The following is a 23,357-nucleotide window of genomic DNA, read 5'->3' on the forward strand; positions in this document are numbered from 1 at the left end:
TATACCCGTTTCACGTCTATGTTTAGAGGGCATCCTTTTAGGCAACTGGAAGATCATTTATAGAATCCATTAGTTGCTGTACTTATGCAAATTGCCTCTTCTGAGAAAAAGAGGACGTATACTCTATAGCGCCACATGTTGGAAGTAGCGATCCTACAAGTCACAATCAACCCTTTAACGAGTCGTGCAGTATGACTTAGGATAAAAGCCAAATCAGTATCTCAATTCACAGACACGGTGTTTCGGGCTGTTGGCCCTCGTCAGTGCGAAGCATGAGAACTGATTTGGTTAAGTGAGAGGCTCTGGACTGGGGTCTAAGGAGTTTCGTTTCTCCTTATGGAGAGTGACATACCAGCTGGCTTGTCAAGGTAAGGAGGCTTATTCGCCGTGCAATGCTCCTCTGGGAAATTAAATCCATTAGTTGCTGTACTTATGCAAATTGCTTCTTCTGAGTAAAAGAGGACTTAAACTCTATAGCACCACCTGTTGGAAGTAGTGATCCTACAAGTCACAATCAACCCTTTAACGAGTCGTGCAATATGGCCAAATCGGTATCTCAATTCGCAGACACAGTGTTTCGGGCTGTTGGCCCTCGTCAGTGCGAAGCATGAGAACTGATTTGGTTTTTTTCTTAGAAGAGGCAATTTGCATATTTAATTTCCCAGAGGAGCATTGCATGGCAAGTAAGCCTCGTTACCCTGACAAGCCAGCTGGTATGTTGCTGTACTTAGTGATTAATCTGATTATGATCCACAAAGCATTATTCTAATGCATTAGAAGAAAATACTTATGAATTTTATTTTGTAACTAATTAGTTTTTTACCTAGTTGTCCATTTCTTGAATCATCACAACCACAGTTGTCAAAGTCTCCAAGGCTGCAGTTCCGTGTCAGGGTATACATTACACCGGCTGAGCTGATGGCATGCACAAAGGCAGTTTCTCGGTTTGCTATAACAAAAAACAATAGAAGGTGAAGGTTATATGTTTATTATGTAACAATGTTATTCTCAGTAATTATAGAACTAAATGTAAAAAATATATATGAATCATATTGTTAATGAACTTTATACTTGTAGTCCACAGTAATGATATACACAACCTTGAACACTGAGACCAATAAAATAATCAATGTACATTTCAAAGGTGTATTACTAGAAATATTGCAATATGCTTGTATAATGTAAAATATCACACAGGTGTGATATGCTTTTTACATGATATATTGAGCTGTGTTTATATTACATTTGGTTCATATGACCGATGCATATGCTGACAAAGAACAAGTACAAGGCACAAAGCTAAGTTTGTCTTAACATTTTTTTCAGCCCAGAAAAGAAGAGCCACTGATGCCATTTGGCTTTGCAAAAATTTTTTATATATACAGTACACACACACATATATATATATATATATATATATATATATATATACAGTATATATATATACTGTATATATATATATATATATATATATATATATATATATATATATATATATATATATATATATATATATATATATATTGTACATATATACAGCTCAGGAAAAAATTAAGAGACCACTGCAAGATGTTCAGTTTGTCTGATTTTTCTCTTTATAATTATATTTTTGAGTAAAATGTAAATTGTTCTTTTATTCTATAAACTTCTAGCATTATGTCTCCGAATTTCCAAGCAATAAATTTAGTATTTTTTTTTCTGACAAAGAAAAATGGTCAAAATTTAAAAAAAAAATGCTTTCAGACCTCAAATAATGCTAAGAAAACAAGTTAATAATCATTTAGAAACAAAAATACTAATGTTTTAACTCAGGAAGAGTTCAGAAATCAATATTTTGTGGAATAACCATTATTTTTAATCACAGCTTTTATATGTCTTGTCTTGACATGCTTGCCACCAATCTTTCACACTGCTTCTGGCGCAAAAATGTAAGCAGTTCTTTGCTTGATGGCTTGTAACTATACATCATCCTCTAGATTACATTCCAGAGGCTCTAAATGGGGTTCAGGTTTGGAGATTGGGCTGCCCATGGCAAGGTTTTGATGTGGTGGTCTCTTAATTTTTTCCAGAGCTGTATATATATATATATATATATGTACATATATATATATATATATATATATATATATATATATATATATATATATATATATATATATACAGTTAGGGCCAGAAATATTTGGACAGTGACACAAGTTTTGTTATTTTAGCTGTTTACAAAAACATCTTCAGAAATACAATTATATATATAATATGGGCTGAAAGTGCACACTCCCAGCTGCAATATGATAGTTTCCACATCCAAATCGGAGAAAGGGTTTAGGAATCATAGCTCTGTAATGCATAGCGTCCTCTTTTTCAAGGGTCCAAAAGTAATTGGACAATGGACTCTAAGGGCTGCAATTAACTCTGAAGGCGTCTCCCTCGTTAACCTGTAATCAATGAAGTAGTTAAAAGGTCAGGGGTGGATTCCAGGTGTGTGGTTTTGCATTTGGAAGCTGTTGCTCTGAGCAGACAACATGCGGTCAAAGGAACTCTCAATTGAGGTGAAGCAGAACATCCTGAGGCTGAAAGAAAAGAAAAAATCCATCAGAGAGATAGCAGACATGCTTGGAGTAGCAAAATCAACAGTTGGGTACATTCTGAGAAAAAAGGAATTGACTGGTGAGCTTGGGAACTCAAAAAGGTCTGGGCGTCCACGGATGACAACAGTGGTGGATGATCGCCGCATACTTAATTTGGTGAAGAAGAACCCGTTCACAACATCAACTGAAGTCCAGAACACTCTCAGTGAAGTAGGTGTATCTGTCTCTAAGTCAACAGTAAAGAGAAGACTCCATGACAGTAAATACAAAGGGTTCACATCTAGATGCAAACCATTCATCAATACCAAAAATAGACAGGCCAGAGTTAAATTTGCAGAAAAACACGTCAAGAAGCCAGCTCAGTTCTGGAAAAGTATTCTATGGACAGATGAGACAAAGATCAACCTGTACCAGAATGATGGGAAGAAAAAAGTTTGGAGAAGAAAGGGAACGGCACATGATCCAAGGCACACCACATCCTCTGTAAAACATGGTGGAGGCAACGTGATGGCATGGGCATGCATGGCTTTCAATGGCACTGGGTCACTTGTGTTTATTGATGACATAAGAGCAGACAAGAGTAGCCGGATGAATTCTGAAGTGTACCGGGATATACTTTCAGCCCAGATTCAGCCAAATGCTGCAAAGTTGATTGGACGGCGCTTCATAGTACAGATGGACAATGACCCCAAGCATACAGCCAAAGCTACCCGGGAGTTCATGAGTGCCAAAAAGTGGAACATTCTGCAGTGGCCAAGTCAATCTCCAGATCTAAACCCAATTGAGCATGCATTTCACTTGCTCAAATCCAGACTTAAGACGGAAAGACCCACAAACAAGCAAGACCTGAAGGCTGTGGCTGTAAAGGCCTGGCAAAGCATTAAGAAGGAGGAAACCCAGCGTTTGGTGATGTCCATGGGTTCCAGACTTAAGGCAGTGATTGCCTCCAAAGGATTTGCAACAAAATATTGAAAATAAAAATATTTTGTTTGGGTTATGTTTATTTGTCCAATTACTTTTGACCTCCTAAAATGTGGAGTATTTGTAAAGAAATGTGTACAATTCCTACATTTTCTATCAGATATTTTTGTTCAACCCTTCAAATTAAACGTTACAATCTGCACTTGAATTCTGTTGTAGAGGTTTCATTTAAAATCCAATGTGGTGGCATGCAGAGCCCAACTCGCGAAAATTGTGTCACTGTCCAAATATTTCTGGCCCTAACTGTATATATACAGTACAGACCAAAAGTTTGGACACACCTTCTCATTTAAAGATTTTTCTGTATTTTCATGACTATGAAAATTGTACATTCACACTGAAGGCATCAAAACTATGAATTAACACATGTGGAATTATATACTTAACAAAAAAGTGTGAAACAACTGAAATTATGTCTTATGTTCTAGGTTCTTCAAAGTAGCCACCTTTTGCTTTGATGACTGCTTTGCACACTCTTGGCATTCTCTTGATGAGCTTCAAGAGGTAGTCACCGGGAATGGTTTTCAATTCACAGGTGTGCCCTGTCAGGTTTAATAAGTGGGATTTCTTGCCTTATAAATGGGGTTGGGACCATCAGCTGTGTTGTGCAGAAGTCTGGTGGATACACAGCTGATAGTCCTACTGAATAGACTGTTAGAATTTGTATTATGGCAAGAAAAAGGCAGCTAAGTAAAGAAAAACGAGTGGCCATCATTACTTTAAGAAATTAAGGTCAGTCAGTCCGAAACATTGGGAAAACTTTGAAAGTGTCCCCAAGTGCTGTGGCAAAAACCATCAAGCTCTACAAAGAAACTGGGTCACATGAGGACCGTCCCAGGAAGGGAAGACCAAGAGTCACCTCTGCTTCTGAGGATAAGTTTATCCGAGTCACCAGCCTCAGAAATCTCAGGTTAACAGCAGCTCAGATTAGAGACCAGGTCAATGCCACACAGAGTTCTAGCAGCAGACACATCTCTACAACAACTGTTAAGAGGAGACTTTGGGCAGCAGGCCTTCATGGTAAAATAGCTGCTAGGAAACCACTGCTAAGGACAGGCAACAAGCAGAAGAGACTTGTTTGGGCTAAAGAACACAAGAAATGGACATTAGACCAGTGGAAATCTGTGCTTTGGTCTGATGAGTCCAAATTTAAGATCTTTGGTTCAAACCACCGTGTATTTGTGCGATGCAGAAAAGGTGAACGAATGGACTCTACATGCCTGGTTCCCACTGTGAAGCATGGAGGAGGTGTGATGGTGTGCCTTGCTGGTGCCACTGTTGGGGATTTATTGCCTTTAGTTGGACCATCATTTATTTTTCAACAGGACAATGACCCCAAACACACCTCCAGGCTGTGTAAGGGCTATTTGACCAAGAAGGAGAGTGATGGGGTGCTACGCCAGATGACCTGGCCTCCACAATCACCAGACCTGAACCCCAATCGAGATGGTTTGGGGTGAGCTCGACCGCAGAGTGAAGGCAAAAGGGCCAACAAGTGCTAAGCATCTATGGGAACTCCTTCAAGATTGTTCGAAGACCATTCCCGGTGACTACCTCTTGAAGCTCATCAAGAGAATGCCAAGAGTGTGCAAAGCAGTTATCAAAGAAAAAGGTGGCTACTCTGAAGAACCTAGAATATAAGAAATAATTTCAGTTGTTTCACACTTTTTTGATAAGTATATAATTCCACATGTGTTAATTCATAGTTTTGATGCCTTCAGTGTGAATGTACAATTTTCATAGTCATGAAAATACAGAAAAATCTTTAAATGAGGTGTGTCCAAACTTTTGGTCTGTAATATATATATATATATATATATATATATATATATATATATATATATACACACTATGGTTCAAAAGTTTATGGTCACCCAGACAATTGAAATGAAAACTCATATACTTTTATTAATCAAATGAATTGCCAAATGAATTGAATATCTAGTCAAAACATTGACAAGGTTAAAAAAAAAAGACTTTTATTTGAAATAATAATTTTCAAACTTTGCAGCATTGCAGACCTTTGGCATTCTAGCAGTTAATTTGCTGAGGTAATCTGGAGAAATTTCACCCCATGCTGCCAGAAGCCCCTCCCACAAGTTGGTTTGGCTTGATGGGCACTTTTTGTGTACCATATGGTCAAGCTGCTCCCACAACAGCTCAATGGGGTTGAGATCTGGTGACTGCGCTGGCCATTCCATTACAGATAGAATACCAGCTGCCTGCTTCTTCCCAAAATAGTTCTTGCATAATTTGGAGATGTGTTTTGGGTCATTGTCCTGTTGTAGAATGAAACTGGCTCCAATTAAGCGCTGTCCACGGGGTATGGCATGGCATTGCAAAATGGAGTGATAGCTTTCCTTATCCTTTTACCTTGTACAAATCTCCCACTTTACCCCAAAGCAAGCCCAGACCATCACATTACCTCCACCATGCTTGACAGATGGCGTCAGGCCCTCTTCCAGCATCTTTTCAGTTGTTCTGCGTCTCAAAAATGTTCTTCTGTGTGATCCAAACACCTCAAACTTGGATTCGTCTATCCATAACACTTTTTTCCAATCTTCCTCTGTCCAATGTCTGTGTTCTTTTGCCCACATTAATCTTTTCCTTTTATTAGCCAGTCTCAGATATGGCTTTTTCTTTGCCACTCTGTCCTGAAGGCCAGCATCCCAGAGTCACCTCTTCACTGTAGATGTTGACACTGGCGTTTTGCGTGTACTATTTAATGAAACTGCCAGTTGAGGACCTGTGAGGTGTCAATTTCTCAAACTACAGCCTCTAATCTTGTCCTGTTGCTCAGTTGTGCAGCGGGGCCTCCCACTTCTCTTTTTACTCTGATTAGAGCCTGTTTGTGCTCTCCTCTGAAGGGAGTAGTACACACCGTATATGTAATTTGTGATTCTTTATGAAACTGTAATGAATCAAACAGATTAAAATACTGGATATGTGGATGGGATGGCGAAACATAAAAGCATTTTAGAATAGTTTAATTATAGATTTTCAATATTGGGCAAAACAGTCCACAATGAAAACCATCATCATACAGGACAAGAGCTACAAAATGTTTCATATTTTAACATGTGCCCAGTGTGCTTTGGTCATGCTCTTGATCATTTTACGTAAATGATTACTTATATTCTTCTATAGACAGTGGCCTTATAGCCAAGTTGAACATTGAATATAATAAGCAAAGGTCTTCTGATGCACCATGTGGTTTCCATTTTGGTTCCTTGATGGGTTCTGTATACCTGCTGAGGTCATCAAGCAGGCGATCTTTTATGATGGAGTTTTGCATTTTCATTGGTAAAAAAAAGTGGCAAGGACACATCTGGTTAATCTTATTCTGCAGCTGAACAACAACAGAACTGTCTCTTTCTGTTTTTGCCAGGAACTCCATATTTTTCTGAGATTACTAGCCATGCTGTGATTTCTTTTGAATATGGCAATTCTAGGGCATTTCATTTAACCAGATCCTATTTTTTACAACGAAAACCATCTTGCTGTAATAGATTTATAGATAAAATTTGATCATGATACAATTCTGTTTTTATTGTACCATAGTTTCACACATAGGGAACAAAAACATAAAAAGTTCAAAGATGTATTTAATAGGTTTGATAAAATGAACTACACTTGACTACCACATCTGACAGTCATATTTTTTAAAGACATGACAAAAAAAGACACTAACGTTGATGCGTTAATATTATCTGTATATATTCTCAGACAAATAGGCAAATTGTACAGTTTTATGTTTCTGAAAACTAGAACCAAGGAGCTGTTCAGTACCACCTGAGGGGCATAAATATTAAATGATGGAACTGCCAAAGAACCATGTCGAAAGTACATGTTGAAGAAATGGACCTATGTAAAAAAAGATGAAAACTCTAACCTGGGGAAATGAATCCTGCTGAAAGAGAGACTCCAGGTGGTGGATAATTCGGTGTGAATGGAATCTGGAGACGAGATAAGATAGTCCAGTTGTATTGAGAGTCCAGTCTGGAGAAGAGGATCCTGTTGAAATTAATGCTCCAGACTGGAGTAGGAGATCCAGTTTCATAGTGGCTGCTGCCTGGGGTAGAAGATCCAGTAGAGTGAAGGTTCCAGTCTGGAAAAGAGGATACTTGGGAAATTGAGGTTTTATTAACCCCAGTCACTGTATGTTGAGTATATTTTGAAATTTGCTAATAAAAACTTGATTTATTTAGAGAACAAAAAAAATTGATCCATGAGGATGGAAGAAAGTCCGGTTGATTAGGAGAAACTTTAAATGAAAATGGGCCCACCACCAGGAAAAAACTAAAATTGCCAAACAACCCAGACAGGCTTGCTGAATCCAAGCGATGGTTCTCCAGATTCCAAAAAACTGAAAGTTTATTCAGGTGTCAATAATCAATGCATGACCTTTAAGCACCCTTTAGGATCATTTTCCAAGATATAATGGGCAACTATGACTCAAGAGCATATTTAACTAACTATATACATCAAAAATACTGTTACCAAAATGTCGAATTCAGAAATAACATTTTTTACTAAATAAAATCTTAAATTATGTGTTAAACATGGTGAGTTTGGAAACTTCTTACCACTACGAAGTCCACTATGACTGGAAAGTTGCAATGTTCTCTCTGGACAGTTCCACCGATCCCATGCAAACTGGTATTTACACTCTTCAATACCACTTTGTGCTCCAGCTGCCACACTGCTTGAGTAGATAAGGTAAGCCTGTAAGAAACGTAAATTACAGTATGTGGTGACATCCAGCTTTTCATTAGCCAGGGCTGGCACGATGTTATCTGTGTGTAGTGTCATCTCTAGTTGAAACCTATGGATTTATTTTTTGTTCATTCATTCATATTCATAGCAGCCAGAAGCTTCTCATCTTTATGTAAGCTACACTATATGACATCTGGCTTTTTTGTGTCTGTAAGTTCATGTTCATGCTGCAGAAATACTGTGTTTTTTTTGTTTTCTGCAGGTTTCCATGCCAAACTACTCAATAACAATCTTCTCTTATTATTGCATCTTTTCCGCATTTTTTATGCCCCCCCTTATTTGATGCCTTTTTGGTGCAGATGTGAATCAGATTTTTTTAAAGTGTTTTTCATAGTACAAAAAAGCTTTGATTCTGCATTTAAAAAAGTAATTGCAGTTTTTTTTTCATATGCAATCATTTTAGATTCCACAGAGAAGACAATAGAGAAATAAAAGCACCCAAACCACACAGTTCAGCAAAGTCTTTAGACGCACAATATTTATGAAATCATATCCACTATGCTTTGACAGATAAACACAGTTGAATTTCTGTGCAGAAAAGCAGCAGAAAAAACATAGCATTTATGCTACATGTGAACATGGCCTAAATATCCAATCAAAGTAGATGTGATTTCATGAAAACTTCTACCCTCAAATCTGCATCTGAAGACGCTGTTGTACTGTCTGGTTTTGGAGTTTTTTTCTCCTTAGGTTTATATGTGGAGCTTGGAAAAAAAACGCATGTAAAAAAAAAGATTGTTGCATTTTCGAGTACAGAATCAATTTTTGGGGGGATCAAAGCTTTCAAACACCATTAAAGAAATTATAAAATGTTGCTTAAAATCTACACTAAAACTCATCAAATAAGGAGAAAACGCTTAAAAAAATGCATCAAGTAGGCAAAAGTCAAAGGAGATTGATATTGCCTTTTTTGCAGACACCTGCAGAAAGCATGCAGAAGAAAAGACTCAAATGTCAAGGAGGAAATCTCACGCAAATTGACTGAAAAGTGATGTACAAGGCTGCGGCTGCTTCCACTACTAGTATGGTTATTGGGGAACTCACAGTGAGCGTAAGGTTTATACACCTCCAATTCCAACATATGGAATACGTGTGTGCCAAACTGTAAAGCGCTGCGGAATATGTTAGCGCTATATAAAAATAAAGATTATTATTATTTATATACCCTGGTACAGTCACTACCAACTCCACAATATCAAAAAGGAACCACTAGCTGCCACCACCAATTACAGGTTGACTGGACACCTGTTACAGGTAGCGTATGGCTTCAAGGGTGAAGTTTACAGAGCAAGAGGAGCAGAGCTATAACATTTTATATATTTAACTTGGAAAGGTAGGGAATGTTTATAAAAAAAATATACAAAGAGGTTACAAAATGGGAACAAAAGAATATAATATATTCAATTACATAAAATTAAAAGGAATAACGAAAGAAAATTTCTAAACCTGATGTTTGCAGGAATGGCTGTTATCTTTAGAGAAGCAAGCAAATCAATTAGGAAAATGGGACACTGACAACGAACTATGTTTTGAGAAGGTATAAATAATAATAAGGGACTGAAGTGAACATATAACCCATAAAAATAAGTTTTAATTGAAAAACTCTAAAATCACATAAAAAAAACCCTTATGCACCAGTGGATTGATTAACCCCTTCACCCCAAAGCCTGTTTTCACCTAAGTGACAGGGCCAATTTTTACAATTCTGACCACTGTCACTTTATGAGGTCATAACTCTGAAACGCTTCAGCGGATCCTGGTGATTCTGACATTGTTTTCTCGTGACATATTGTACTTCATGATAGTGGTAAAACTTCTTCGATACGACTTGCATTTATTTGTGAAAAAAACAAAAATTTGTCGGAAATTATGAAAATTTAGCAATTTTCAAACTCTTAGTTTTTATGCCCTTAAATTAGAGAGTTATATCACATAATATAGTTAATAAACAACATTTCCCACATGTCTGCTTTACATCAGCACAATTTTGGAAACATAATTTTTTTTTGTTAGGACGTTATAAGGGTTAAAAGTTGACCAGCGATTTCTCATTTTTGCAACAAAATTTACAAAACCATTTTTTTACGGACCACCTCACACTTGAAGTGACTTTGATTGGTCTATATGACAGAAAATGCCCAAAAGTGACACCATTCTAAAAACTGCACCCCTCAAGGTACTCAAAACCACATTCAAAAAGTTTATTAACCCTTCAGGTGCTTCACAGGAATTTTTTGAATGTTTAAAAAAATTGAACATGTAACTTTTTTTTCACAAAATTTTTACTTCAGGTCCAATTTGTTTCATTTTACCAAGGGTAACAGGAGAAATTGGACCACAAAAGACGTTGTACAATTTGTCCTGAGTACACTGATACCCCATATGTGGGGGTAAACCACTGTTTGGGCACATGGCAGAGCTCGGAAGGGAAGGAGCGCCATTTGACTTTTCAATGCGAGATTTGCTGGAATTGAGATCGGAGCCCATGTCACGATTGGAGAGCCCCTGATGTGCCTAAACAGTGGAAACCCCCACAAGTGACACCATTTTGGAAAGTAGACCCCCTAAGGAACTAATCTAGATGTGTGGTGAGCACTTTGAACCTCCAAGTGCTTCACAGAAGTTTATAATGTAGAGCCGTAAAAAAAAAATTATATTTAATTTTCACAAAAAATGATCTTTTTGCCCCAAATTTTTTATTTTCCCAAGGGTAAAAGGATAAATTGGACCCCAAAAGTTGTTTTGCAATTTGTCCTGAGTACGTCGATACTTCATATATAGGGATAAACCACTGTTTGAGCGCATGGCAGAGCTCGGAAGGGAAGGAGCGCCATTTGACTTTTCAATGCAAAATTGGCTGGAATTGAGATCGGACGCCATGTCGCATTTGGAGAGCCCCTGACGTGCCTTAACAGTGGAAACCCCCCACAAGTGACCCCATTTTGGAAAGAAGACCCCCTAAGGAACTTATCTAGATGTGTGGTGAGCACTTTTAACCCCCAATTGTTTCACTAAAGTTTAGAATGTAGCATTGTGAAAATTAAAAAATCATTTTTTCTTTCCACAAAATGATGTTTTAGCCCGCAATTTTTTTTTCTCCCAAGGGTAACAGGAGATAGTGGACCACAAATGTTGTTGTCCAATTTGTCCTGAGTACGCTGATACCCCACATGTGGGGAGGAACCACCGTTTGAGTGCATGGCAGAGCTCGGAAGGGAAGGAGCACCGTTTGAAATGCAGACTTAGATGGAATGGACTGCAGGTGTCATGTTGCATTTGCAGAGCCCCTGATGTACCTAAACAGTAGAAACTACCCACAAGTGACCCCATATTGGAAACTAGACCCCCCAAGGAACTTATCTAGATGTGTTGTGAGAGCTTTGAACCAACAAGTGTTTCACTACAGTTTATAACGCAGAGCCGTGAAAATAAAAAATATATTTTTTTCCACGAAAATGATATTTTATCCCCTATGCTTTCATTTTCCCAAGGGTAACAGGACAAATTGGACCCCAAAAGTTGTTGTCCAACTTGTCCTGAGAACGCTGATACCCCATATGTTGGGGGGAACCACTGTTTGGGTGCACGGCAGAGCTCGGAAGGGAAGGAGCGCCATTTGAAATGCAGACTTAGATGGATTGGTCTGCAGGCGTCATGTTGCATTTGCAGAGCCCCTGATGTACCTAAACAGTAGAAACCCCCCACAAGTGACCCCATATTGGAAACTAGACCCCCCAAGGAACTTATCTAGATGTGTTGTTAGAGCTTTGAACCAACAAGTGTTTCACTACAGTTTATAACGCAGAGCGGTGAAAATAAAAAAATTTTTTTTTCCACGAAAATGATATTTTATCCCCTATGCTTTTATTTTCCCAAGGGTAACAGGACAAATTGGACCCCAAAAGTTGTTGTCCAACTTGTCCTGAGAACGCTGATACCCCATATGTTGGGGGGAACCACTGTTTGGGCACACAGGAAAACTCGGAAGGGAAGGATCCCTGTTTTACTTTTTCAAAGCAGAATTGGCTGGAATTGAGATCGGACGCCATGTCGCGTTTGGAGAGCCCCTGATGTGCCTAAACAGTGGAAACCCCCAATTATAACTGAAACCCTAACCCCAACCCTAACCCTAACCCTAGCCCTAACCCTAACCCTAACCCTAGCCCTAACCCTAGCCCTAACCCTAGCCCTAATGGGAAAATGGAAATAAATACATTTTTTTACATTTTATTATTTTTCCCTAACTAAGGGGGTGATGAAGGGGGGTTTGATTTACTTTTATAGCGTTTTTTTGGCGGATTTTTATGATTGGCAGCTGTCACACACTAAAAGACGCTTTTTATTGCAAAAAATAGTTTTTGCATCACCACATTTTGAGAGCTATAATTTATCCATATTTTGGCCCACAGAGTCATATGAGGTCTTGTTTTTTGTGGGACGAGTTGATGTTTTTATTGGTAACATTTTCGGGCAGATGACATTTTTTGATCGCTTTTTATTCCGATTTTTGGGAGGCGGAATGAACAAAAACCAGCAATTCCTGAATTTCTTTTAGGGGGGGGCGTTTATACCGTTCCACGTGTGGTAAAATGGATAAAGCAGTTTTATTCTTCGGGTCAGTACGATTACAGCGATACCTCATTTATGTAATTTTTTTATGTTTTGGCGCTTTTACACAATAAAAACTATTTTATATAAAAAAATAATTGTTTTTGCATCGCATTATTCTGAGAGCTATAACTTTTTTATTTTTCTGCTGATGATGCTGTATGGTGGCTTTTTTTTTGCGGGACAAGATGACGTTTTCAGCGGTACCATGGTTATTTATATCCGTCGTTTTGATCGCGTGTTATTCTACTTTTTGTTCGCCTGTATGATAATAAAGCGTTGTTTTTTGCCTTGTTTTTTTTTTTTTTTTTTTGCGGTGTTCACTGAAGGGGTTAACTAGTGTGATAGTTTTATAGAGCGGGTCGTTACGGACGCGGCGATACTAAATATGTGTACATTTATTGTTTTTTTTTTTTTTTACATAAATAAATGTATTTATTGGGAAATGTTTTTTTTTTTTTAATTTGGGGATTTTTTTAAATTTTTTTTTTACACATTCTATTTTTTTTTTTTTACTTTCTAACATTGTCCCAGGGTGGGACATCTCTGTATTAGATCAGATCGTTGATCTGACACTGTGCATAGCACACTGTCAGATCAACGATCTGACAGGCAGCTTAGCTGGCTTTCCAGCGCCTGCTCTTAGCAGGCGCCGGCTAGCCAGGTCACTTCATGACCCGGAAGGAGTCCGGCGGCCATCTTGGATCCGGGGACTCCTTCCGGGTCACCGGAGCAACGCGATCTCATTGCGTTGCTCCGGTGGGAGAGCGCAGGGAGCCCCCGTCCCTGCGCGATCCCCCTCTATGCCGCTGTCACTACTGACAGCGGCATCAGAGGGGTTAAATGCCCGCGATCAGCGATAGCGCCGATCGTGGGCATTGCTGCGGGGTGTCAGCTGTCATATACAGCTGACACCCGCACCCGATCACCGCGGCGCTCAGCGCGAGACCGCGGTGATCGGTGCGCCGTACTAGTACTGCTGCTGGCACTTATGCAGTGCCGGCAGCGCAGTACTAGTACGGCGGCTGGCGCGAAGGGGTTAATATGATTATTAAATGTGAATTCTGCCAATGGTAATGAAGTGCACCAATCATCCTGACGAGATGTGGCAAGGCACTGCAAAATCTGCTCCAAAGACTGATTGGTCCTCTCCGTCTGACCGTTGGTCTCCGGATGATAGGCTGAAGAAAAGGTCAAACTGATACCCAGTCTTATACAAAAAGCCTTTCAGACACAAATTGCACCCCTCTATCAGAGATAACATTCATGGGCACACCATGTAATATCACAACATGCTCGATGAAAAGTTTCTATAAAGTTTCCGCATTAGGCACCCCTTCCAATTGTACAAAATGTGCTTGTTTGCTGAACCTATCCACCACCACCCAGACCACAGTTTTGCCATTAGAAGGAGGAAGATCCGTGTTAAAATCCATGGACAGATGGGTCCAAGGCTTATCTGGAATTGGCAATGGCACCAATTCCCCGGCTTGCCTGTTATAGGAGGTTTTAGTGCAGGCACATGTCTCACAGGAGGATACAAATACAGCAACATCAGATGCCAATGAAGACCACCAAAACAGCCTAGCGATGGCTTTGAGCGTGGCTGAGACTCCCGGATGCCCACTAAGAGCCAAGTCGTGGAATTCCCAGAGCACACTTATAATAATAATAATAATAATAATAATAATAATACTTAAACAATACTGAACAGGCACAAAAAACGTATTATCCGGCGTGGATGAAGGAGCAAGAGACTGGGCCTCCCGAATCTCCCACTGTAATGCCAAGGAAACTCCAGCCACAACCACCCTGTGCTGAAGAATGGAGGAAGGATTTTCAGGAGGAGATATTGGATTCAAGCTATGAGATAAGGCATCCACCTTCACATTCTTGGACCCAGGCCTAAAAGTGATGGAAAACTGAAATCGAGAAAAAAAGTGACCACCTAGCCTGCCTTGGGGTTTAACATTTGGCCGACTCAATGTAAAACAGGTTCTTGTGGTCCGTGATGACTGTGATTCGATGGACAGCCCCCTCCAAAAAATGCCTCCATTCTTCAAAAGCAAATTTAATGGCCAGTAACTTTTGGTTACCCACATCGTAATTCCTTTCAGCAGAGGAAAACTTTTTAGAAAAGAAGGCACAGGGTCTTAAATTGGTTAACGTGGTGGGCCCTTGAGACAACACTGCCCCAAAAATCTCTGAAGACCCTTGAGATCTTTGGGTTGCACCCAATCAACAATAGCTTGTACCTTTCTAGAGTTCATGCGATACCCCTCAGCAGACAAAATAAACCCCAGAAAGGACAATTCTTGCACAAAAAATTAACACTTCTCCAGTTTAGCAAAGAGAGAGTTCTCCCTGAGCCTCTGGAGGACAGCACGGAGATGACCCATATGTTTCATTTTATCATCAGAATATACAGTGGGGCAAAAAAGTATTTAGTCAGTCAGCAATAGTGCAAGTTCCACCACTTAAAAAGATGAGAGGCGTCTGTAATTTACATCATAGGTAGACCTCAACTATGGGAGACAAACTGAGATAAAAAAATCCAGAAAATCACATTGTCTGTTTTTTTAATATTTTATTTGCATATTTTGATGGAAAAAAAGTATTTGGTCAGAAACAAAATTTCATCTCAATACTTTGTAATATATCCTTTGTTGGCAATGACAGAGGTCAAACGTTTTCTGTAAGTCTTCACAAGGTTACCACACACTGTTGTTGGTATGTTGGCCCATTCCTCCATGCAGATCTCCTCTAGAGCAGTGATGTCTTTGGCTTTTCGCTTGGCAACACGGACTTTCAACTCCCTCCAAAGGTTTTCTATAGGGTTGAGATCTGGAGACTGGCTAGGCCACTCCAGGACCTTGAAATGCTTCTTACGAAGCCACTCCTTCGTTGCCCTGGCGGTGTGCTTTGGATCATTGTCATGTTGAAAGACCCAGCCACGTTTCATCTTCAATGCCCTTGCTGATGGAAGGAGGTTTGCACTCAAAATCTCACGATACATGGCCCCATTCATTCTTTCATGTACCCGGATCAGTCGTCCTGGCCCCTTTGCAGAGAAACAGCCCGAAAGCATGATGTTTCCACCACCATGCTTTACAGTAGGTATGGTGTTTGATGGATGCAACTCAGTATTCTTTTTCCTCCAAACACGACAAGTTGTGTTTCTACCAAACAGTTCCAGTTTGGTTTCATCAGACCATAGGACATTCTCCCAAAACTCCTCTGGATCATCCAAATGCTCTCTAGCAAACTTCAGACGGGCCCGGACATGTACTGGCTTAAGCAGTGGGACACGTCTGGCACTGCAGGATCTGAGTTCATGGTGGCGTAGTGTGTTACTTATGGTAGGCCTTGTTACATTGGTCCCAGCTCTCTGCAGTTCATTCACTAGGTCCCCCCGCGTGGTTCTGGGATTTTTGCTCACCGTTCTTGTGATCATTCTGACCCCACGGGGTGGGATTTTGCATGGAGCCCCAGATCGAGGGAGATTATCAGTGGTCTTGTATGTCTTCCATTTTCTAATTATTGCTCCCACTGTTGATTTCTTCACTCCAAGCTGGTTGGCTATTGCAGATTCAGTCTTCCCAGCCTGGTGCAGGGCTACAATTTTGTTTCTGGTGTCCTTTGACAGCTCTTTAGTCTTCACCATAGTGGAGTCTGGAGTCAGACTGTTTGAGGGTGTGCACAGGTGTCTTTTTATACTGATAACAAGTTTAAACAGGTGCCATTACTACAGGTACTGAGTGGAGGAAAGAGGAGACTCTTAAAGAAGAAGTTACAGGTCTGTGAGAGCCAGAAATCTTGATTGTTTGTTTCTGACCAAATACTTATTTTCCACCATAATATGCAAATAAAATGTTAAAAAAACAGACAATGTGATTTTCTGGATTTTTTTTTCTCAGTTTGTCTCCCATAGTTGAGGTCTACCTATGATGTAAGTTACAGACGCCTCTCATCTTTTTAAGTGGTGGAACTTGCACTATTGCTGACTGACTAAATACTTTTTTGCCCCACTGTATAAGGATATCATCCAGATACACCACCATGAAGCGCCCAATGAAATCCAAAAAAACATCATTAATGAAATTTAGAAACACTGCTGGTGCGTTGGTCAGACCAAAGAGCATAACCAGGTTCCCAAACAACCCCTCAGAGGTGAGGAAAGCAGTTTTCCACTCATCCCCCTCCCACATGCTGATGAGATTATATGCTCCCCTGAGGTCCAACTTAGAGAACCATCTGGCCCCAGACAATTGATTGCACAAATCAGAAATAAGTGGAAGCGGGTAAGTATTCCTTATGGTGATCTTATTTAATTCTCGAAAATCGAGGCATAGGCGTAAACCACCATAGTTTTTCTTCAAAAAAAAGAACCCGCTGCCACAGGTGAAACAGAGACTTTTGGAGATATACTCCTTCATAGCTGCCCGCTCAGGGCCAGAGAGATTGTACAAATGGGCCTTGGGAAGTTTGGCACCAGGGACGAGATTAACAGCACAATCGAATGGGCAGTGTGGTGGTAGAACCTCAGCCTCCTTTTCGGAGAATACATCCTCAAAATCCTTCAGGTACTCCAGAATACCCTCCAGACTGATGGATGACACAGACACATTAACAAGGCAACCTTTAGAACAATTATGACCCCAATTAACAATGTCCCGAGATTCCCAATCAATGATCAGGTTATGTAACAGTAACCAGGGAAAGCCCAACACCAGTCCTGCAGGTAGCAAAGGGGAAAAGGGAAAAGAAAACTTTGCTCACCAAAATAAACCTGAGACCGTCCGAGTCTGGAGATCATTGGCTGACTACCACATGTGTGCAAATAGAAATAGAAGACTTCTGGCACAGGAATCCTTTTTCAGTAAAAAATTATTTCTTTATTTAAACATCATCAGCGATAAAAAACAACATCATGGGGACCCCCTCATTGGCCTGACGCGTTTCGGACCCAGTAAAAACAGTCTGTCACGGGGCTACCGCGACTAAGAGGCTTCAGACAACCCCAGTGCTCTGGGCCTTGTTCACACACAGTGAACAGAAGCTCTTCTCCTGAATTCTGACCTGGCTGCCTTGTGCCAGCAGTGCAGGAGTTAAACTTGTTGCTGAAGTTGTGGAGAGCTTTGTCTCTCAGCTGAATTGGATTTTGTAATCTCATCCTCTATATAGACCTAGCTTTGACTACAACTGTTGTCAGTGATCAGTTCAGCTGCCTGGCTAGGAGTGTGAAGGAGCGTGGTGTTAGGAACTTGGAGGTTTATCTACTTAGATTGTTGTCTGCTTATTTGGTTGCATGTTAAACCTGTTTTCCCTCCTTTGTTGTTGCTACCCTTTTTCCTACTCAGTGTTTTCTCTGTGGTTGTGTGAGCTTTTGGGGTGTTTGCTATTTAAGTTACCTTGTCTGTATTCCCTGTCTATTTGCTGTTTTGCTATTTTTGTGCAGTCCTCCTTCCTGGGGGGGAGAGGGGGCCACTGATAGGGTTTACACAGGAGACAGGGATACGCTGGCGGCTCAGGCCTCCTAACCATTATTGTTGTGAATTCTGTGGCAGAGCTCCCTCCTGTGGTCACAAGTGGTACTTCGGCTGATTCTCTCTGGGAGCTTCCGTTTGTGGAGGAAACTGGTACTGCTGCTTCTGAGTTTCCTCCCTCAGGTGATCTGGTGAGGTCGTTAGGTGCTTCTCTACTTAACCCCACCTAATGCTTTGATTCATGCTTCCTGTCAATGTTCCAGTGTTGGACTTGTGTTTCTCTGGATCATTCCTGTGGCCTGCTGCTCTGCATAGCTAAGTGCTTCTTTGCTATTTGTTGCTATTTTTTCTGTCCAGCTTGTCTATTTGTTTTGCTGGAAGCTCTGGGACGCAAAGGGTGTACCTCTGTGCCGTTAGTTCGGTACGGAGGGTCTTTTTGCCCCTTTGCGTGGTTTTCTTTAGGGTTTTGTGTAGTCCGCAAAGTTATCTTTCCTATCCTCGTTCTGTCTAGAATATCGGGCCTCACTTTGCTGAATCTATTTCATCCCTACGTTTGTCTTTTCATCTTACTCACAGTCATTATATGTGGGGGGCTGCCTTTTCCTTTGGGGTATTTCTCTGAGGCAAGGTAGGCTTATTTTTTCTATCTTCAGGCTAGTTAGTTTCTCAGGCTGTGCCGAGTTGCATAGGTAGCGTTAGGCGCAATCCACGGCTGCCTCTAGTTGTGTTTGGAGAGGATCAGGGATTGCGGTCTGCAGAGTTCCCACGTCTCAGAGCTCGTTCTATTATTTTGGGTTATTGTCAGATCACTGTATGTGCTCTGACCTCCATGTCCATTGTGATACTGAATTGCCTTTCATAACACATTATAGGTACCCCTGAGATAAGGGCAAGTCAGGGCCCATTTATAGAGTCAGGAACAGGTGCGGGTCCCAGTACGCCGTCCTGCCCCTTTATTGCCGTTTACGGGGTGACACAGTCCTTACTGCAGGTAGATTGTCCATAATAAAAGAATGCAATACATTCTTGATGACAGGATAAACTCCTCGGCGATAAACTTAAAAACATTCCTAGTGAGGGGTGTTTTATCAATGGCCACAATATTAATGGGAGTTTCCAACCTGACTGTCCAAAACTTACATTTGAATACCAAATCAGAGTCAATCAAGTTCAAAGATCACCCACAATCCACAAAAGCTGAAGTGGAAGTACAACCGTTCTTGACACGAAGTTCTACTTCAAACAGTAGTTAAAGAGATGAGGAAAAAGGTACTTGAGCATCTGGGCAACCTCCTCAACAGTTACCCAGACTCAGGCGTTTCCCGGCACCTTGGGAGTAGGAGGACAGGAGGGACAGTCCTTTTTCCAGTGTCCCGGACTACCACAGTAGAAGCATAGTCTCCCATCAGGTCGTTGTCTCATCTTACTTTCCTTGACGGTATTTCCCCCACCTTCATGGGCTCAGACTGAGGCATAGCATCAGGGGTACTTCGAAGCAAAGGACCTTCTCACTGCATGACACCCCTCTCCCTTAGTCTTCAATCCATCTGGATGGCCTGAGTCATAGCCTCCTCCAAAGAACTAGGTGGTGGATGGAGAGCAAGAGCATCCTTCAAATGGTCAGACAGTCCCCTTCGGAACTGGCACCTGAGTGCAGAGTCGTTCCATGAGACCTCTGGGGACCATCGTCTAAACTCTGAGCAATACCACTCGGCTGAGAGCTTTCCTTAAGCAAGACCCATGATAGTATCCTCTGACACCTTGACACAGTCTGGATCATCATAGATAAGTCCTAGGGCCTCAAAAAACCCATCCACTGGCATCCGTTCAGGGGCAGTAAGGGACAACGAGAAAGCCCAAGATTGGAGACCTTCGGTAAAAAAAATTTGCAACCCTCCCAGAACGTATGAAATGTATCCTTTTCACCAGCAAAAATATCAGGGAGCTTGACCGAGGGTTCGGGAGAGTGCAAGGCGACATCTACAGAATCGCCAGACCTGCTGACAACATGGGGGCCGGCACCCTGCACCATCTTAACTGTCTCCGTCAACTCTTTCTGTAATTGAGTATGAGACGTGGTCAAGGCCCTGTGTTCCACCAACAATTCCCGCATCATCTGCGTCAAACTGGACACTTGGTCAGCCAGATGGCACAGCGGATCCATAGCCAGGGAATAATGTAATGCCTGCTGCAGCGCAGTAGCACAAAACCTCCACCAGGGTGTGCAGGTGAAGGAAAATAGGTACACTCAGAGAAACCACCGAGCAGCAAGCAGGAGCCACTCGGTGGCAGAAGAGTAGTCAGAAAAGCCAGGTCAGCAACAGAGAGGGATCAAAGTACCTGAGGTCACAGCAATTAACGTGGTCAGAAACAAGCCAAAGAAGTCAGAGCCAGTCGGGAACAGGAAATCCAGAGATGGAAGACAGTCAAACAGGTCAGGGGACAAGCTGAGTCAAATACCAGGAGGTCACAACACAGAGAGCAAGTACTACGACGAGCGAAGTCACAGGGGAAAACAAGAATGGGACCTAGGTAAATGGGCAGAGGACAAATCAGGGGGTCAGCTGTTCAAGCCAGAGACTGGAACTATAACTGACACTGCTTGCAGGTAACAGTGGACTGAAATAGCCAGACAGAGGCAGAAAAGATTAACCCCACATGACCATCCTGCGGAGAGAGTAATCAGAAACAAACAAAACAAACCCCGGACTGGATCATGACAATAATGGCACACAAGCAGTCAGCCAAGAGCCATGCATGAAGTACCTGGGTGTGGCCCAGCATTTACATCTTGGAATTGAAATTTTAATGAGGACCTGGTGGTTAAGGCAGCGGTGTAAGCCTTATTAGCTGGTAGACTTCACACCTCATGCAACACCTTCAATTTTTTATTTATTCCAGCCACACTCGGATGGCACAAACATCAGTTTTATAGACTACTATTGGTAGAAAAATGTAAGGAAAGTTACACGGGTACTTGACTGAAAGTAAGTGCAGGCCTGCCTGTCTGGCAGACCTACTTACACGGGCAACCCACTAGATGGAGACCCAACTTGGAGTCTCCAGTCCACATTTCAAAAAATATTTGTTACACACTACTAAAGTGGCATCAATTTCCACAGAATAGAAGCAGTACAATAGGCCTCTGACACACCTTCCACCACCACCAACCTACCTGATGGAGACCCAACTTGGAATCTACGTGGAGCGCCCCCAGACACAGGGCCGCGGGTAATCGGTACCGGTCCTCTCTGTCTCGGTGCTGGGGTTGTCATGGTGGCTGGACCCGGTCCGTGACCCTGCTAAGGGGCGTCCAATGAAAGGGTGATGTAGATTGTCAAGGGTTCGTGACGCCACCTGTGGTACTCGGTCAGGATGACCGACGCTGCTAGGGGGTTCCACTGGGGTGATGGAATGGCAGCTAGATGGTGTACCTTCTCACAGGTGAAGTATATCCCCATGACTTCCCAGTAGTGTAGGTGGCGATGATGTGAGACGCAGTTAATAACGAGGACACAGGGTTGCAGTCTCTTTACCTTTTTACTGAAGACTTCGGGATACGCAATCCAGAGCACTGCTAACAGGGCTGGCTGAGTCCGGCCAGTCCGAAGGCACATCCAGAGTTCCCTTTGCAGGTGGAAATCAGTGCCTACCAACTAGCGCCTGTGTGTTGTAGTTCTTCCCTGCTGAGCATTCGGGATAGTCCTCACAACTTTCGTATTCATTCTTTCTCTCTCTCCGTCCCCCAAGTATATCTGGCTAGGACGCACCCGTTTGACGAGAAGGCTCAGAGCTATTCTGGGACCCTAGAGACGCCCCTCTCCACGCTTGCCCCCTATGTCTGCTTAGGTGATGTAAGGTAGACAGCCAACCTATAATCAACTGTCCTGCCGCTGTTTGAAGTAATGCTTGAAGTCTGTTACTTCCTCGGCGTTCCGGCCACCGGCTACGCGCCTCAGTAGGATGTTGCCGTTCTCGGGGCACGACTCCTACTGGTATCTCCTTGTGCTACGATTTCGTTTCTCACTTCTCCACAATATCCTTCGCTTCGTGTCCTTCCTTAGGATGCCGCCGCAAGGTAGTGCAGGCACGGCTCCGTAGCAATCTGTCCTTCTGCTAGGTACCTGCCAGGAACCCACCCCTGACAGGTCCTCCCTGGAGCTCTCCCAGGCTGCGTTCTCTCTAACTTCCTGTCCAACCCCCAGTTTTACCAGAGTGTGAGGCGTGGCCTAATACATAGTGCCTTTTGCTCCCCCTGGTGGCCGAAGTGTGAAGTGTAATGTGTGACTGTGATACCTGGTCAGGTGAACTCCTTTAGTGCAATCAGACATAACATCACTCCCCTTAGTGGCAGAGCAACATTACTGCAATGACCAGGACTCTGGGGCGCTGCACAATCGTCTCTGATTATTAAATAGGGTTCTGTTATGGACAGCGCCTGCAGTTCCCCTATGCGCCTTGCCGTGGTAATAGGTACTAGAAAAGCTGCTTTGAAAGAAATGGATAGAGGTTCGATTGGTGGCTGCGTGAGGCACTTGAGAACTACATTTAGATCCCATGAGGGGATGACAGGCTGTTTCCTGGGAAACCTTCTAAGGGCCGACACCATATATCTTTTAATCCAACGGTGGTTGGCTAAGTTTTGGTTGAACACTGAACTTAGGGTAGAGGCCTGAACTTTTATGGTACTAGGCCTAAGGCCTAGCTCTAACCCCTTCAGTAAGATGTCCAGAATTTGTGAAATGTTGGGGTTAAAGGGGTCTGGTGCATTAGGTGTGCACCACGATGAAAATTTCTTCCATACTTTGTTGTAAATTGCATTGGTGACTGGCTTTCTAGACATCTGTAAGGTGAAAATTACTTTGTCCGACAACCCTTGTGCACGCAAGACCTGGCCTTCAGCAGCCAAGCAGCTAACTTC

At 41.9% G+C, this 23,357-nt stretch overlaps 1 protein-coding gene across 1 annotated transcript in view; it reads right to left on the reverse strand.

Moving 5' to 3' along the window:
- Positions 1-23,357, reverse strand: part of LOC138667746 (protein Wnt-8b-like) — a 139,622-nt gene that overhangs the window by 40,288 nt on the left and 75,977 nt on the right. Inside the window, exons 3-5 of the mRNA XM_069755844.1 lie at positions 8,153-8,291; positions 7,459-7,674; positions 824-949 (exon numbers count right to left, since the gene is read on the reverse strand). Of these exons, the coding sequence (XP_069611945.1) occupies positions 824-949; positions 7,459-7,674; positions 8,153-8,291 (481 nt within the window). The remainder of the gene's footprint in view (positions 1-823; positions 950-7,458; positions 7,675-8,152; positions 8,292-23,357) is intronic.

The sequence above is a fragment of the Ranitomeya imitator genome, chromosome 2 (assembly GCF_032444005.1).
Source record: "Ranitomeya imitator isolate aRanImi1 chromosome 2, aRanImi1.pri, whole genome shotgun sequence".
Lineage (NCBI taxonomy): Eukaryota > Metazoa > Chordata > Amphibia > Anura > Dendrobatidae > Ranitomeya > Ranitomeya imitator.